The 17,857-nt window shown below is 31.2% G+C and overlaps 1 protein-coding gene across 2 annotated transcripts in view; it reads left to right on the top strand.

The window, feature by feature from the left end:
* LOC118191388 (SUN domain-containing ossification factor-like) overlaps positions 1-17,857 on the top strand; it is a 150,346-nt gene that overhangs the window by 113,118 nt on the left and 19,371 nt on the right. For both annotated transcript variants that reach the window (XM_085820954.1, XM_085820953.1), the window contains exons 9-12: positions 2,074-2,221; positions 8,648-8,764; positions 8,874-8,934; positions 12,468-13,620. In XM_085820954.1, the coding sequence (XP_085677080.1) occupies positions 2,074-2,221; positions 8,648-8,764; positions 8,874-8,934; positions 12,468-13,620 (1,479 nt within the window). The remainder of the gene's footprint in view (positions 1-2,073; positions 2,222-8,647; positions 8,765-8,873; positions 8,935-12,467; positions 13,621-17,857) is intronic.

The raw sequence follows: 17,857 nt of genomic DNA, 5'->3' as shown, positions 1-17,857 counted from the left end.
AATGTAAAATGAGAAGCAAAATGCTGTGAAACAGTTGAAAATACTGTACATTGAAAGCTCAGGACATGAATTTAATTTGCTCCTGAAGTCTGTTCATCAACCAAAATATTTATAAATAAATCAAAACAGTTTTCTCCATAGAAATTAATGTAAATAGATTAATTCATTCTTAGACATCAGATGATTGCTTATTTATAAACTATACAAAATATACTGCATGTACGTTTATAACGACAAAAATCATTAAATGTAAAACAAAAATATAAGCATGATATTAAATAGACAAAATAAGCAAAACTTTCATGAACACTGTACTTGCGCGAAGAAGAATATATCATATGTAAAAAAATTGTGAGGAAGATATTGTTCAGATTCCCCTTCCATAAAAACATCCAGTAGTTGTTTTTAGAGATGTCTTTTCTTTGTCTAAGCTCCACTCTGCTCTGCTTGAGATTCATTGGGCCTCCTTTTTACTCAAAATTGGTTCAGCGTGATTTATTGCTGCTTATGTTTTAAAATGTTTTTAAAATTAATATTATCATTGAAAATAATTATACTTTAGTTTATTACTGCTTTATCAAAAAGGTATCATTACATTAAAAACTGCGTCTTACTCAATTTTGCAGATTAGAGAACTAGGGCCATTTATTTTATTATTTTTTTTTTTATTCCTCTTCTTCTGAAGACATTTTTTCCCTAATCGTCTTTTGTTGCTGTTTCTGAAGTTGTGTAATTCTTATTGAGTTAGTTTTTATGTTTCTGTAATGATTTCTTGATATCTTCATTGTTAACATGCTAGATCATTGTTTTGTCTAGAGGCACACTTATCACAGATCCTTCCTCGGAAAAAAAAAAGTTTTTAAGTCCTATAAACCCAATCAGGTCGTTAAATTTCTCGAGGTCAAATTCATGGTCCTGTAAGTGACTTGCTGGCAGGCTCTGTTAATGAGGGTTAAGCAATAAAAAAACTCAAGTGTTTGCAACTCAAAACACCATTTGTCATGTGCGGTTCTCCTTCCCCCCCAGATATGGGGAATAATTAATCTGTCTGTCTAAAAAAATTCCTATTGTTATTATAATTCTGTTGAATATTAAAATACAAACACTGTGGATGAAATATGTGCTGTATATAAGTAAAGCACTGCACATGGTACTGTATGTAAATGTATGTAAATGTTTTTCTGTTATTCAGATTAAAAGCAGTTTTCTAGCATGCTCTAATGCATCTGATCTTTGGTTATCAATTTCACTTCCGTCATAATGTTAGCCATTTTAATAGCATCTTTGTTTTTGCAATTGATAACACCATCATACTCAGTATAGGGGGTACGCAAGGATTCAAATGCCACTTTGTTTATGATTATTTATGATTATGCCACTTTGTTAATTATTTGTTTATGAATTTATGAAAGAAACATAAAATCATTTGAAAATTCATAGTGTGCATTGTTTATCGAATAGTAGCAAGCAGCATACTGATACTCATGGGTAGTTGTAGCATTGTCTTGAAGCAGGTAAACAAGTGTAGTGCCTCTTTGAACTCAAGTCATTTTCCAAACAAATATCATATAACTAAACAAAAATGTTTCGTTCAACTAGGATGTATACCAAATTGGATGTACTTCTAAAGATGTATACTAAAGTACTACTACTGTAGTTGATTAGTGAAGTGAAGCATTCATGGTCTGAGGTTCCACTGTAATGGCAACATAAGAATAAAAAATAAAAAGCAGAGTTTATGGGAGAAGCAAAGGCAGCTATTAAAATTTCAGTTGCAAGAGAAGGACATTAGCTTTAAAATTCAGATTACCACACAGTGCTCTATATGTTACAATATGTAGTTTTTAATGTTATATGCTGTAATAACTTTTATTTAATAAAATTTTCAGTTTTGCTTATGTTTATTCTTAGTGCTACTCACTATTCCAGTAACTGAAATTTTTCTCAATTATGGGTCTGGAAGTTTTCCATGTTTGATAGAATGTTAGCATATTGTTGTTTCTTATCAATTTAAAAATATTTAATGTAATTTGCTTATTTATATTGCTTGAATATCTTATAATCCTTTTATAGATAGAACTATTAAGTCATTACGGAGGTGAACATTATTGTCCATTAAGCGTTGTACGCATATTTGGAACATCAATGGTTGATGAATATGAAGAAATGGAAACCTTGGCCAATCAAGTCAATATTCCTGATGATGAATTGGATAGGTTGGGTATGTTGCCATTTTTCAATTCTTATTAAATTTTTTATTTTTAACTCTTATTAAATTTGTTTGAGCCCTATTAAATTCAAATATAATAAATTCTTTTGTGTACTAATTAAAAGCATTTGAAAACAACAAATTTATATAATAGGTATCTGTTATTGCAATACTGTATTTCTGAAATTTGTCCATCTGCCTTAAAATTTGGAAAGAATACCCAATAAAAATAACATTTTCTATTTTTGTAGCATTTTAGTGTTTTCAATAATACTGATCTTAAGGAAACGAAAATAATTATAATGTTGGAGGGGTTAGGGTGTAAGGAACAAGTATAATTATGAGTGGATAATACTGAAGGCTAATTATTTTAACTATTTTTAGTGTCTGTCTCCATTGTAAAATGAAAAATAATCCATTGTTGGTATATTTTGATTCAAGGTAAAAGTTAAGTTACATTAAAAATCAGGTTTTAATGTCTCAGCTCACAAGTCCAAATAAGACTTAAGTGAAATTTGGGCTGTGGAAATCAGGGTTGCCACACTACCTCAAAAAACCGGAAAAAGTCAGGGGATTGAAAAATTTACCAAAAAAGTAAGGGAATTTAAATATTTTAGTCAAAATCTGGAAAAATTGGGGAATTTCATATGGGGATTTCCCCCAAAGCAATTTTCGTGTCATTGGAGGCAATAACTTTCTTGGCGAACCATGTATCACGTCAGTGATAATCGGACTGCTGGCATAGAGCCAATTTCACAGTGCCAGTCAGATTGCCTTTTAGAAAGGCAAAGCAAGTTTCCAGCATCTTTTTTGGTTTCCAGTAATCTCAAGAATCCAGACAATCGCATGTGTAGTGCATGTTGAATCGCAGTGCAGTGCATCTGGACTGTTTCTTCCAAAATTAATCCATTTAAGCTATCATGCTTGAACCTGTGCTGTGTCATACAGATTTCAGCCAAACATTTTATTATAAATACTATTGCTACTATTGTGCATTCCTTCCCCTCCACTTCACTTGTTGCTGGCAACATTATGTTTTATTCATTTTTTCAAGATATGTAAGATACAGAAATTATTGGGTGAATCTCACTCCCGAAATGGTATGTGATATAGAATGTGTAAAAAAGAATTAAGTGTTGAGAAATAACTCATGATTTTCCACCTTAGCTTTTATTCTTATGCCTCTGAGGTAACTATGCAGCAAAGTCTCTCCAAGTTATTACACTGCTCGGCATTGAAAATGCAATACCAAGAAGGAGTAGTCAGAAAGTGATGAAATTTGGAAAAAAGAGACATCAAGCAGCAATAAGTGATCTTTATTTCAAAATGATAGAATACAGAGCGAGAACGGCGACGGCTCAGTAGGATGTAGGACCACCGCGAACAGCGATGTACAAAGAAACACGTCTAGGCATAAGAGTCAATAAGAGTGCGGATGGTGTCCTGAGGGATGGCTCTCCATTCCCTTTCAACCTTTACAACAGTTCATCTTCTGAACGAGGCAGGGAAATTCTGAAATTATTTTAGGCAAAGTTAAATAATTATATTTTTGAATTTACATTGCAAATTTTGAATTATTACTAAGAATTTTATAATTTGAGAATGATTTATGAAAAAATGAATGAAGTAAGTTTGGAAAATTTACAAAGAAAAATGGAATAAAAATTTTGCTTTTGAGTGTTAATATAAAAATTTGAAAACTGTAATATTGAATATTGATATAATAAACTAATATCTGTATACAGAGATAGATTTTAAGATAAACTTTGAAGGATGAATAAAAAAATTATATATGAAAAAAATTACTATTTTGTCATATATCTTTTATTTTATAATAGTGGATTGAAGTTTTAATTTTTTTTAAAAAATATAATAGAATGTTTCAAAAAGGCCATTTACCTTTACATGGAACAGAAACTTTATAAGTAACTGTTTAGCAGATCTTTAACCATCAGTAAATTTATACATCAGTTCATTAAGGTGGGTTGCATGACAGATGGATATGTTTTTGGAGAAAGTTGATGGGTCTTCTTCTATTTTTCTGTAAAATAAGAACATTAGAAATGTCTTAATAATAAAAAACAGTTTCATAATACTATTTCAAATATGTTTCAAGTGCAAGTTATAATGAAGAAAATTATTTGTTATAAAGTTTAAAAATTTTTATATTTGTAAAAAGTTTTGAAAAGCCTTCCATGAACAAATACCATTATGAATAGAGTCTCAACCTTAATTGTGACAAATTATACTCACATTTGATTCTGTCTGTCTAGCTTTTTCTTCTTCTTCTTTTTTTTTTTAATATCTAAAATTGTTTTTAAAAAATCATTGTTGTAGGGTACTGTATAATTTCTTTTTATCTTATCTAAAATTGTTTTTAAAAAATCATTGTTGTAGGGTAATGTATAATTTCTTTTTATTATCTAAATTTCTGAGACATAACTTGAATATGCAAGATATTTGTATTAACATGAATCTGAATTTTATATATATTTTTATTTATTTTTTGCATACTTAATTTGAAGATATTTATGGCCATAAATCATAAATAGGGACTTTAATATACAGTTTGTCTGTAAAATATAATTACAAACTTTTAGGGGAGGTAGGACACATCATAAAGATTGAGAACTGCTTAGCAACCCATGACTGGAAATGTCCCATATGCTGCTAAGTAGTGCTGTGCACGAGAGCCTATGAAGAACATGCAACAGTTTGCAATTGGTGAGCTTGAAGATATGTAGTTAGTGTATGGAATAGCTGAGAGCAACGGGCGAGCCGTTGAGTGAATTTATTGAGAATCCTTCCCAGATGGATACCAACCACACCACAGTGTGTCCAAACATGTGCATTGAAATTTGGGCAAATATGGTTCATTAAGAAGCAGTGGAACTAGTGAGGGCAGGCCATGATCAATGCTTTCAGTCATTATGGAAAAAATTGTATTGGATATATGGAGACTAATCCCAGTGACAGCATGTATGCCATTGCCTCTATTTCCAGAGTGTCTCATTGCATTGTACAGTGTGTTTTGAATGTGGAGTATTTAACGCTTTTCATCTCCAAGGGGTTCAGTTACTGCTCTCCAATGATCCAGCATGTGTGCGTTTTGCACAATGGCATCAGCAATAAAGTGTCCAAGATGTGAATCTCCCAGTTTATGTGTTTTTCACTCATAAGGCCTCATTCATTAGGGATGGCATAATTAATCAAAACAGTGTGCATTTGTGGGCTCAAAAGAACCTCTATGGTTTGTGGCACTATGTGGCACAACATCACTTTGCAGCATATGTGTGGGCAGGTTTGGTTGGCCATTGCTTATTCGGGCCGTGCAAGATACCATCCCACATGATCGCTGTGAATTTTGGGATTTTTCTGGCTTACTTGACAATGTTCCAACAAACGTGAGGTGTGCGGCATGTGTTTTCAACATGATGAAGTGCCTGTCCATTTTAGACTGTTTTTTCATAGGCATTTGAAGAGCTCATTCATTCCTGCACGGATGGATAGGGAATGGTGGACCAGTTTTTAACCCTCATGATCAGTTGTATTATAGAGTCTTCATTTTTTTTTTTTTTTCTGTGGGGAAGCCTTCAAAGCTATCATGTATGACGATCCTGTGGAGTCTGAAATGGATCTCATGGCAAGACTCGTGTACTGCTGCTACAGTTAAAAAAGCTCCTGGTTTGTTTGCCAATCAGTATTTGTTCAAGCATCTGTTATAGCATTAGAGCTGTATTCATTTTGTATGCCATTTATACTCATGATATCCAATAAATGTTTCAAATTAACCACTTGCTTTTGTATTTTGTGATCTTCTGCCTCTGCTACCACTTATCCCTGACGTTTCTGGTCATGGATGGCTATGCAGATCTCAATCCTTATGGTGCGTGTCTTACCTTTCTAAAAGTTTGTCACTACATTTTTTAGACACCCTGTGTTTATACAACGCTAAAACTAGTTTACAGTGTTGAACACTAGAGGATTTACTTGCTCTTGTATTTAACTACCTTACAGTGATCAGCAAGTAATTATGCTGATTTGCTTTGCAAGGACCTGTCCATTTTAATCAAAGCTATTCTGTTATTATATTGCATTTTGTTAGTTTTCTGTTTATTAATTTCTAAAGTACATTTTACATTGCTTTTCAATAAGAAAATATGTGTTTTTTTATAATGAGTAAATGATTGTTAATTTTAAAAGAATCTTATGAACATGCAAAAGAAAATTTTGTTTTTATATTGAATACAAAAGTTTTTCTAAAATACTTTCAACACAAGGACAGTAAAATTAATATTGTGATTTCATGCAAAGATTTTCAAGAGCTGTGAACTTTTCTAAGTATTTCTTGCAAACTTTTAGAATTGGGCTGAAATTTTACATTTGTTTGTCAAAAACATATTTAAAATTTAGAATTGCTTGCTGCTGGCAGTGTGTGCTTCTCCATGTATCTTATTAATTGTAAGATACATAAAATTGTCACGTGTATCATGCATCTAGAATGATGTGTGATATAGAATGTGTTAAGAAGAATTAAGTGTCAAGAAATAAATTGTATTGTTATTTTCCACCAAGGTCTCCTGATTTTCCTTTGTTATGCCTCTCAGGTAACTATGCAGTAAAGCCTGTCAAGTTATTAGAACGTAAAGTACTATCGCCAGTCTATTACAGCTGTTCTCCAAATCATCCCATTACATATATGTATATATATACACCAAAGGGCCATTACATTATGGCTACTTTGTTAATAACATGTAGGGCCACCTTTAGCCCTCAAAAATGCCAGCACCCAGCGTGGCATTGACTCCATTGCTGATAGGTAGTCTGAGGTATCTGGTACCAAGCACTCACGAACTGGTCATGGCAGCATGAGTTTGTTTTTCCAGGTGGGACCATAAATACTGTATTGCAGTGATTCTCAATTGTTGGTATGCAAAGATACAAAGTATTTTTTACTATTAAATTAAAAAAATTAAATATCCCAACATCCTGTTTAATTTTTTTTCTCTAACACTCATAAATTTCTGTGATCTGATCTTTGTTCAGGGTCATTAGCTACTGGCTCATTAGATTTTAGCAAAATAAATTTTTTTTTCTATAAATATTCTAATATTTCACAATATGTACAAAATTTGTCATAGGTGATGTTTTTAAAAGGAGTAACAGAAATGGATTTTGTATTTAATAAGAAATAAAAACAAGTTCCTATTAAAAAGTTAATAGTATCTCATTAAATCTTTTAGAATTGATCAATTTATTAGCATGTCTACACTTTATATTGCCACCATTTTCAGGCCATATTACTCTAATTTCAATTAGAATACATTTTTTTACGTTGATTTGCTGTCTCTAACGGCATATATTTTGTCTCCTTCTTGCTTAGTATTCATTATTTTTCTATGCGATTTGAAAATATGATAATTTGTTTTTAAAGAACTCATATATTGTGTATTTAAAGATTTGTGAAAAAATGAAACAACAAACCTAAATTTTCAAAATAGAAAAAAGGCTAGGATTGACTAAGTTGTAAAATGATAATTCACAGGTGATGGATTCAAGACAATCTACTAGCACTAAGAATGTTGAAAATAAAAGAAAAATTGTGTATAGAAAATATAATGAAATTTATTTATTATTTGGGTATACTTGGAGTGGAGATGAAATTGACCCTCAACCTCAGTGTGTTTGCAGTGAATTGTTATCCAATAAAAACCATAAAATAAAGTATATTTCTTAAGACATTTTGGGTCTAAGCAGGCCAATTTAAAGGATAAACCTGAAGAATATTTTAAAAAGAAATTATTGGAGTTTAAAAATAGTAAACAAGTCATGAAAGGTTTTGTTACTTCAAGTGAAAAAGCTTAGGAAGCTAGTTGCCTAGTAAGCCTAAGAATTGCCAGGACTGGACAGGCTCACACTATTGGAGAAAACCTTATATGACCAGTAGCTAAAAATATTGCTTTAACATTATTCAACAAAAAAGCGGCTAATGAACTTAATAATATTCTGTTGTGAAATGATACAATAGGTCGACAAATTCATGAAATGGCAAATTCCATTTCATGAATTTGTCCACTTATTCAGAAAATGAAAACAGTGAGTATTTCACATTATAATTGGATGAAAGTACTGATATAACAAACTTTGTTCAATTATTAGTTTACATACATTCTGAAGAGGATAAAGAAATTGCCTTAGATGAGCTCATTGTCTTAGATGGAGCTGGTCATAATGTAATGGATCTTTGGTGTATATACATATAGTTAAGCATCTCATTTATAGTTAAAAAGTTTTATTTGCGGATGAATAATATCTGATTTGATTATCATTTGCACTAGCTGATTGTAATTCCAAAATCCATTCAATATGAGTCATTGCATAGAAAGAATAAAGAATAGTTCTTTAAAGCATGTTGCAACAATTTTCTGTATTTTCTAGACATACCAGTCGAAGATCAAAAGGAATCCACAAATTTGTTTGGGTCTGCAACGGATGCTGTTTTAAGTATAGTCAAAAAAGCTGCTCAAGCTTTGGGCCAGCAACAAGCACTTGAAGGTAGATTTTCAAATATTTCCTTCACTCAAATAAACTTTATAAAGCATTTATTCATTGAAAAAAGTTAGAAGTATTTTTTGTAGTTTATATAGTTTTTATTTATTCTTAGAAGGACAAACTAATGAGACAGCTCCAGAACAGCAAAATGTATCTGATGCAAAATTATGCAAGTATGTACTTGAAGACCACATTTACTTTTTATTTTGTTTGAATTATTATTATTATTTGTTGTTGTATTTATGGCAGTAATTCAGTGATTTTATACAAAACAGGATGAATTACTATCAGGTATTAGCACTTCATACTGTTAATTCCCTCTGCTCTATTGTGTACCTGGGGTTTTAATTATATTCCACATGTAAAATGTTAAGTTTGCTGGAATTCTTGGAAAAATTACCATTTGCTAGAAAGGTAGTCTAGATGTGTTTTCCTGTAATGAATATCTATCCATATTTGTTGAGGATGTGTTTTTTATTTAAATTTTATAAATTTTTGTTTAAACATAAATAAGATATTAGGCTGTTTTTTAAATTGTGAATATGAAACATTGCAGTACTTGTATATTATCCCCTCAACTATGCAAGTTGACTGCCATCAGCCAACCTGCTCAGATTTATGCTAAGTATTCCTATGGAATTCTGAATGCTTTTGTTGATTTCAGCTATTTTATTAGGCTTTCTGATTTTGCTGGAAGTTCTGTTTTGAACAATATGAGCACAAATTATTCCAGTCTACTGTTTTGTCATCCATATTCAGCTGATCATGTCATGGCCATTAATATACTTTTTCCTTCCATGTATGAAGTAGAAGAAGTATTGTAATCTCGAAAAATTTGTGATGTCATATTTCAACAGAAATATCTATTGGGATGATTTTCTTGCGGGACATCTGTACATACACACAGAATAAAGAACTCTTTTTTCCAAAGCAGATTGTAAAATGGATATAAAATTGATTGAAAAGGAAATTTTTCTTCATGCATGTATGTATCTTAAATAACTCAAAAACGATTAGCTGTAGACTATTGAACTTTTGTGTATGAGACTATTGTAAAATCTATTTGTGCATCTCTCTTTTCTGTTGCAATACTAAATGTATGCATGTATGTATTTGTATGTATATAATGCATGCATGCCCCTTTACCAAGTGTTTATTTTCGCAATTGTTGGTCATAATCATATATTTCCAGTTACAGAAGTATTTTAAATAATGTGAATATTCATGTCTTGGGAATGCCAAATTTTAAAAATAATTTTTTTTTTTTTTTTTTTTTTTTTTTTTACAAATAGTGAAATCTAATTTTTAATGGGGGGGTCTCCCAGTTCCTATACTTACATTTAGGAAAGTTTCATACCTGTCACAAAGAAAAAAAAAAAAAAAAATTATAAGAAGTTTGACCACCTGTAGGACAAAAATTGACTGGGATATGTACTTTCAGAATTAAAAATTTTGATGTCATTTTCAACTTGTCTTGAGAGATAGGTTAATTAAGTTAGAATAATTCAAGGAAATAAGTTTAAATGAAGTGAAGCAAAAAAATGTGTATAATTTAAGAGGCTGTAAAGAAGTCATGGGATGTCCACATCAGAATTTTTTTATGTAGAATCCCATAAATTGGGATTGGCTGTTCCCATTGGCTGTTCTGTCTAGCAGTCCCAAATTCGAATAATTTCACCCCCCTCCCCCAGATGCAAGAAAAAAGTACAAAAACAATTTGTATCTTGTTCATAAAAACATAATGTGGCTTATGATGGAAAATCACAAATGAAAGTACATATGTTGTGAATATGTTATTACATCGCATCCATCTATAATTGGTGCTAAATTCTGCTACTTGGTGACAGTTTCAAGGTTGAGGGGATAATATGCTAAGAACCATGAAGTCTTCTAGTATCAATCTTTAAAACTGGAGTATTTGAAATAAAATTAAATATTTTGAAAGCAAACTGTGTATAATGTGATTTTAAGATGTATACTTTTTCGATTTATAGACAAAATTAATATCCTTTTTATGATTAATTAAACTTTCGTTTAATTAAGAATCTGCTATTGAATGTTTGAATAACTAGGATCTATTGAATATTTGAATAATTAAGATACAGTAGTTTGAAAATCGTTTGACATTCGTTGTAACAAATCTGATGACATTCGTTGTAACAAATCTGAGTGTATGAATGCATCAAATTGAACTTTGCTAAGAAAAGAAATTGATGCTTCTTTCTTTTATTTGAGATTAATTAAAAATATGATTGAATGATTATAAGTGTAAATGCTAATAAACATTCATTTTTTGATTAAATAATTCTAACATGATTTTTTTTCCTGTTCTTACCCTTATTTAAAGACATCCCATTGTTGTTTTGCCAAGTTAAAAAATGGAAATTCTGAATTTATCCAAGAAATAATATGTTAAGATTTGTGTGTGAAGTGGAATATTTACATCTAAATATATACATAAATAATTGTGTTTGTAAAGAAATCCAAATTTTTGAACAATGACTCTAATTTTTTACAAAATTATTTGTATTTTGCCATACCCTCCATTAATAAATATAACATTAATTATACCATTAATAAATTATACTATTAATAAATATGATTTAATATTTCAAATAATTTTTCTTCATTATTATGATAAAAATTTGTGCTATTTAAGAATGTAATCTTAAATTTGGACATTTAACTCCTGATTTACAAGGAATGGCTTAAACCATAGAAAATTGAAGCCTTTGCCAATCTGTATGCTTAAAATACCAAAATGCCCAAAACTCCTTTCAAGATTCACAGCAATTTCCTCCTCCTCTTGTTCATTAATGCATAAAGAGGTGTGAAGATTTCAATGATATACTTCCTAACAAAGAAGCTTCCATTAGTCTTTTAGGGCAAGCTGTCTTTATTAAACTGATACAGTGCATTTGGGGAAATTGCACTTGCTACTGTGTACCTTAGGGTGGAGAAAAAAAAACAAGATCACAGTCTCAGCTGTTTCGGGCTGTTGTGGTCATTTAAATGAAAACCTTCTCGGGTGTTTTGCCTTGGGTTATTTCGCTGGTTTGCTCTTGGCATATGATTTGAGCTCATAATAGTAAATGGCAACAAATCACTTCAAGGTCATAAAAATGTATTCTTAATTATAGTACAATAATTGTAAAATACTGATGATCATTATTTAAAACTGAATCATCAGAAATTGCTTATTGTTTGTACTATTTTCTGATTATTATTATTATTATTATTTTTTTTTTGTTAATGATGCAATAAAGAAATGTTTTGTAATTTTTAAAAATTACTTTGAATTCCCCTTTTCAGAGAGTTGAAAATGATTTATTTGATGGAAATTTATTTCAAGTTTTGTTTCTGACATCTTGTTAAGAATTTCTGTCACTGATGAGAAATGCAGTGTTAGAACAATCATAAGACATTTTTTATTGATGGGTTTTTCCATTATAGATTTATGAATTTGAAATAAAGCTTATTATGCAAAAAATTGCTATGGTTTAAAGTAAGTGTAAAATGTTGACATTTATGAATGATTTGTTAATGATAATCATCATCATATGTAAAGGTTAACTTGTGCCACAAGATATTATATTTGCTTTTAATAACAAAAGTCAATTTACCATAAAATTGCTTTGCCACATGAACATTGTTAGTTAAAATTTAAAACGTAATGGATTTATTTATTTTTTTTTTTCTGTTTCAGATTGGTTGACAGAGCTTCAAACAAATGTGATGATCATATGCTGAGTGATAGTGAAAACATTGGTTCATCAATTGAAGATCTCCCTCTAGCTCCAAGCTCAAGCAATTTATCATTATTCCGTCTTTTGCAACGTTGTGATCAGTGTGTCTCTTCACGAATTCGTTACTATTCATCGGCTCAGCCACACTGTCGATTCTTCCAAGCTGCTTTAGGACCAGTTGTTTTTCAGAAACTTTGTGATTGGTTTAAGGAGCATCCTCTTGTTATAACGCATGAAACATCTGTCTCTGGGAAAGAAAATGCATATTCAGGTAGCTCCTTTGTTGTATCACCAACTAAAAGCCCTCCTCCACAGATTATGAGAATTCCTGTTGACAGTGATTCTTCCTTAAAAAAATTAATTCCAAATGATTCTTTCCCTTCTCTTAGCAAGTTAGACAAAAACGTCAATTTAAATATTTCTGATGGAACTCTTCGTAAACTAAATAAATCTGTTGTACTTACAGACCACATCGTACTAGAAACTTCAATACATCCAACTCGTACTCAACAAAATGGGCACAGTAGTACTTACAGTGATAGTAAGAAGATCTCAGAGTATGATCAGTCGAGCGGAAGTTCGCCTCTTGCTGATTCTGTGGTTGAATTACCTTCTAAAGTTACAGTTCCTTTACCTGAAAAGACAGATGCATTTATTGAAAAGAGTCCCACTGAAACACTATCTGTTAATGCTAATGATAATTCTGTACTTAGTGAGATGTTGACAGACTCTGAAGAGCAGCAAATCACTGATTATTTATCTGAATCAAGCACTACTACTTCCCCTGAAGAGGAAATAACAGATACTGTATCACCTATTGAAATGCCCACAAATAATCGAACAGGAGATGAGAAACGTATGGACATGCGAAGTGAATTTCAAGGGAAACATGAGCCTATTACTGCATCTGGTGTCTCTACTGCTGGCCAGAAAGAATCAGTGTTCATGCGAATGAGCAATCGTATAAAGGCCTTAGAAATAAATATGTCCCTCAGTAGTCAGTATTTACAAGAGTTAAGTCAAAGGTATCGCCGACAGATGGAAGAAATGCAGCGTGCATTTAATCGCACCATAGGAACATTAAATGATACTGCTAGGAAAGCTGCAGAAAAGGTAAGTGTATAATTCCATGACATTTGCAATAAATTATATGGCTCAAACCTCCATTAATGGACACTTTGCATTAACAGACAATTCCTGAATTCTCAAAGTGAGATATAATTGCATTTTAATTTATGGGATTATCTCTAATAATGGACAAAAGCTTTGATCTAATGAGTGTCTCTTAATGGGAGGTTTGGTTGTAAATGTCTTTTGTTTAGACTAAACTAAACTGAATAATAAAAATTCTGAATTATAATTAAAGGCCCAACTTTATATCATACAAATAACTAAAAAGCTCGGGTAACAGGAAAATTTTAGAATTTTAGTTTTTTAAATATCCTTTTGAAAAAAAAATCAAACAAATGGGAGATTTGTAAAGTACATGCAGCGGTCTAAGACTTTTCGCCATCACCGTTTCACCGTCAAGACATATTTTTCTTTACATGATTGCATTTTATCTTACAGTATTATACTCGTATTAAATTTATTTAGTTTAATAATTCTGTTAGCTTTTGTATACTTAATAAAGGTTGTTTTTAATATATATAGTTATTTAGAAGTACGAGATATAAAGAAATTACACGTAGTTAGTTGCAAAATTATGTGAGTAGCAAAGAGAGCTGGGGCTAAACTTCTGATATAACAGAAGCTATGTTATCGATTTTAAAATTATGCAGGTACAATATTTACATGATTTCTTGAAATTTTAATTGGCTAGTTCAGAGAAATCACTCATACAAGCAGGAAATTCACATTTTATGAAATCTGAATGGAAAACGGAATTACTTTGGAATCTTATCAGCACCTTACTCTCTTAAAATTAACATGTTCGTCTGTAGCAGTGTATTTGTATGAAACTGTACATGAAAACATTTTATGTATTATTTAGTATCAAATGCTTATTAAATTATTAAACTAAATAAAGTTATTAATTTAAATCAATATAATAATATGGCAAGATATAATGCAGTCGTGTGAAGAAAAATATGTCTTGATGGCGAAACGCTCCCCATGTTGAAATGCCCCAATGGCGAAATGGCCGTGGCGAATATTCCCATTCCCAATGCAGGACTCTTAAAATACCACTAATAACTTTTAAAATGTGTATAGAATTACCAAGCTCTGTGCTTACATTCCACCACTATCACTGTATCCATTGCTGCAAGAATGTTTCCTTGGAATAGATGCACAAAGAAATATGGTGAGTTATTATTGCTCTGGAACATGCGAGAGATTCCAAAAGACATAAGAAGCATTTATTTTGTGTATTGCGAGTATATTTATTGAGGGCAATCAGTAGAGTAATAGGCCTTATGTATTTAAAGAAGGGATGAGTCAGGTAACAGTTTTATTGTTCTTTTCTTTTTTGACAAATGTTTGGCCCAGGAGAGGCAAAACGATATTACAACACATATTTTACCTGATGTTAAGCCATTATATAAGTGCAGACAGATGGCAAGCCATTATATAATTGCAGACAGATGGCAAATTTTAATACTTTTCATCAAGACATCTCTAAGAAAAATGGATTAGGGCTTTTTTCTATGACAACAGACAGCTGTAGACATTCTGTCGTGGTATTCTTGTGATAGGCAGGCAGTGCCAAGTTCCTTGCATAGGGTGGAATTGAGATGAAGTGGCCTTAACACAAATGTTTCAACAGAAATTAAATTTGTTTAATCTCTTGCAACAGATATTTGGTCAATTGGTTTTATTGGGAGCAATTTTGAAGTGTTTCAGAGAATCTTTTTAGTGTGGCAGTAAAGTAATCTCTTATATTTTGATTAATTATCTAGATTCTGCCTGAATGCTTGGTGCAAGTTTGGCAGCATCTCTGCCAACTGTTTGCTGCATTTTATAATCAGATGTTTTAATTTCATATGTTGAAGGTCTATGAAGTATGTTGGATTTTATGTACAAAATGCATTTCTTCCTCGAAATTTTGCCTAGTTTTTTAAATTTGATAGTCTAGCTAAAAATAAATAAGATGAATATCTTTATAATTTTAGACCAGATTTTTTTTTCTACCTTCACAAATCTTTTTTGCCATTAATTCTATTTGTATATGCTCAAATATCTGGAAATTTCACCTATTCAAAATGTGGCATTTCTCGAGCATTTGGGATGATTAAGCTTTTACTGTACTTGTTTCAATATTTTGTGTGTTTGTATATATTACTATTCTAAAAAAGTAAAATACCTATAAAAATAAAGCTGCAACTTTTATTGTTCAGGATATCTAAAGTAGAGGCCACAGAGCAACTGATTAGCATTTCAAAATAATGCATAATATGTCTGTCGGTAAATTTGGTACTCAATGTGTTTGACTTTAGCTTGCATTGTTTGGTATGTACACTATAGTATTGAATTAACTAAATTTTTAGTGGTGTCCTATGGACTAGCTAGCCAAGCTGAATTTGTCCGATTTCAGACTTCATACACATTTGTTAGAGAATTGCCACAATGTGCTACCATTTATTTGACCTCATTTCTCGCTCATTTTTGATGGGGTTCATTGTTAACTCTGATTTAGGGGATCAAAGAAGGGAAATTGTTACTCTGAAGAAGGCTCCTATTGTTTCAGTATTAGGAGAGGCATTGTGCTGAAAAATTATCCTGGGGAAAATGTGCAAATGCATCTGGTCGAAAATTGTTAATGGTGTGTTGAGCACTGTTCTGGTGGATTGAACTTTTATAAGAGTTGATCTATTGTTCAATCCAGTGGCATTCCACATAAGAATGTCCTTGTTGGTGCCATATATCCAGTACAGTCTTCTCAATGTCTTTAACCCTACCAGCCAGCCAGTGATAGATACACATATGGCATAATGTGACAGATGACATTAGCAGATATCTGATCATTCACTAGTTTTGGCAGTAATGCAGAACAATATACCAGAGGCATCCAGATAAGGTTATCATACTTCCTTGGTGTTGTCTGCATGTGATATAGAACTTTCTCTTCATGTCTTACGCCCTTCTTCAAGCCAATCACTGTATGCTGTTTCAACCTCAGAAACACTCTATCATATTATCCTGGCAATAACACTGAAAAACGTATGGATTTCTATTATTCCAATAATAAATACATCCTTTGTCAAAGTTGATGTGAATATGCAGTTACCTTAATATAAAGGCATTCTTGCTATTGAACAAGAATTAGAATTTCTTGCCAGCTCTGATGTGCTTATAAAAAAATCGAGGCTTTTATATGTATAGGTATGTTTTGAGTTTTCATTCACGAAAGTGAAACTGAAATTGTTATAATTTGTTCTGGATTGCTTATTTTATGTATCTTGTGATAATAAATGTTGTAGGTACATTCTTTTTACCTATACTGTGTTAAGAATAGTAGTGTATAAATTTGAAAATGTGCATCAGTGATTAACTTCAAATCTACTTCAATAAAATTTTCAAATCGCATTTTTGTATACTGTAAATATTGTGAAAACTTTGCATTGGTCTGTTCTGTACATTTGATTTTTTTTCTCCTGTAGTTGTTTTGCAGTATATAATTGCTGGTTCGGGATTTTAGTAAATCTCTAAAGATCTTAAAATAATGGTAACAACTTCTCTAATTTTAATATAAATTCAATTTGAATTATTATGACTTTCTGATGACAGTTGAAATCTTTATATTCAGTAATTTGATTCCTCTTTGGCTGATTAGAATGCTTTGTGGTACTTGCATAATTATTGCCGAGATCTTTAGTTGCATTTAACATAGCTTAGTGATGTTCAGAATACTGTACTCCCTGTATTTTTTGGTATTTCAGTAAAATCAGACTTTTCAAAGGTAAATGTTCTAATCTGTGACAGTTTTGTCTACCTTGTTCATTTCTTTTTAGTAAACCTGGACTGATTTTAACTATTATGTCATAAATGAATGACAAATTTCTATTCCTAATAAAGACTGAAATCAAAGTATTGGATGAAAAACCAACTCTAATATATTTTTAAGAAATATAACAATTTGTTAAAAAAGAATTGGAATGTTATCAATGTGAAAAAATGAAGGAGAATATATTCAAATAGTGAATGATTTATTTCCTTGCGACTGTCAACGAGAATACGAGAGAGCTCTGTGGCTGGTATGTTTTGTCCAAAAATTAGGTTAATAGATTGCTGTATTTTTTGCAAGCCTACTGTTTATAAAAAGTTGATAAAAGTTATAGATATGTAAGAGAAGCTATTTTAGTCCTTTCATGGCATAGGCCTATGATGTATGCAATAGATTAACATATCA

This window comes from Stegodyphus dumicola, chromosome 7, assembly GCF_044657685.1.
Source record: "Stegodyphus dumicola isolate Sdum_Otavi_A_Nest chromosome 7, ASM4465768v1".
In the NCBI taxonomy this organism is placed as follows: Eukaryota; Metazoa; Arthropoda; class Arachnida; order Araneae; family Eresidae; genus Stegodyphus; species Stegodyphus dumicola.
Note: the sequence above shows the minus strand (reverse complement) of the source record. Positions and strands in the feature narration are given on the sequence as shown.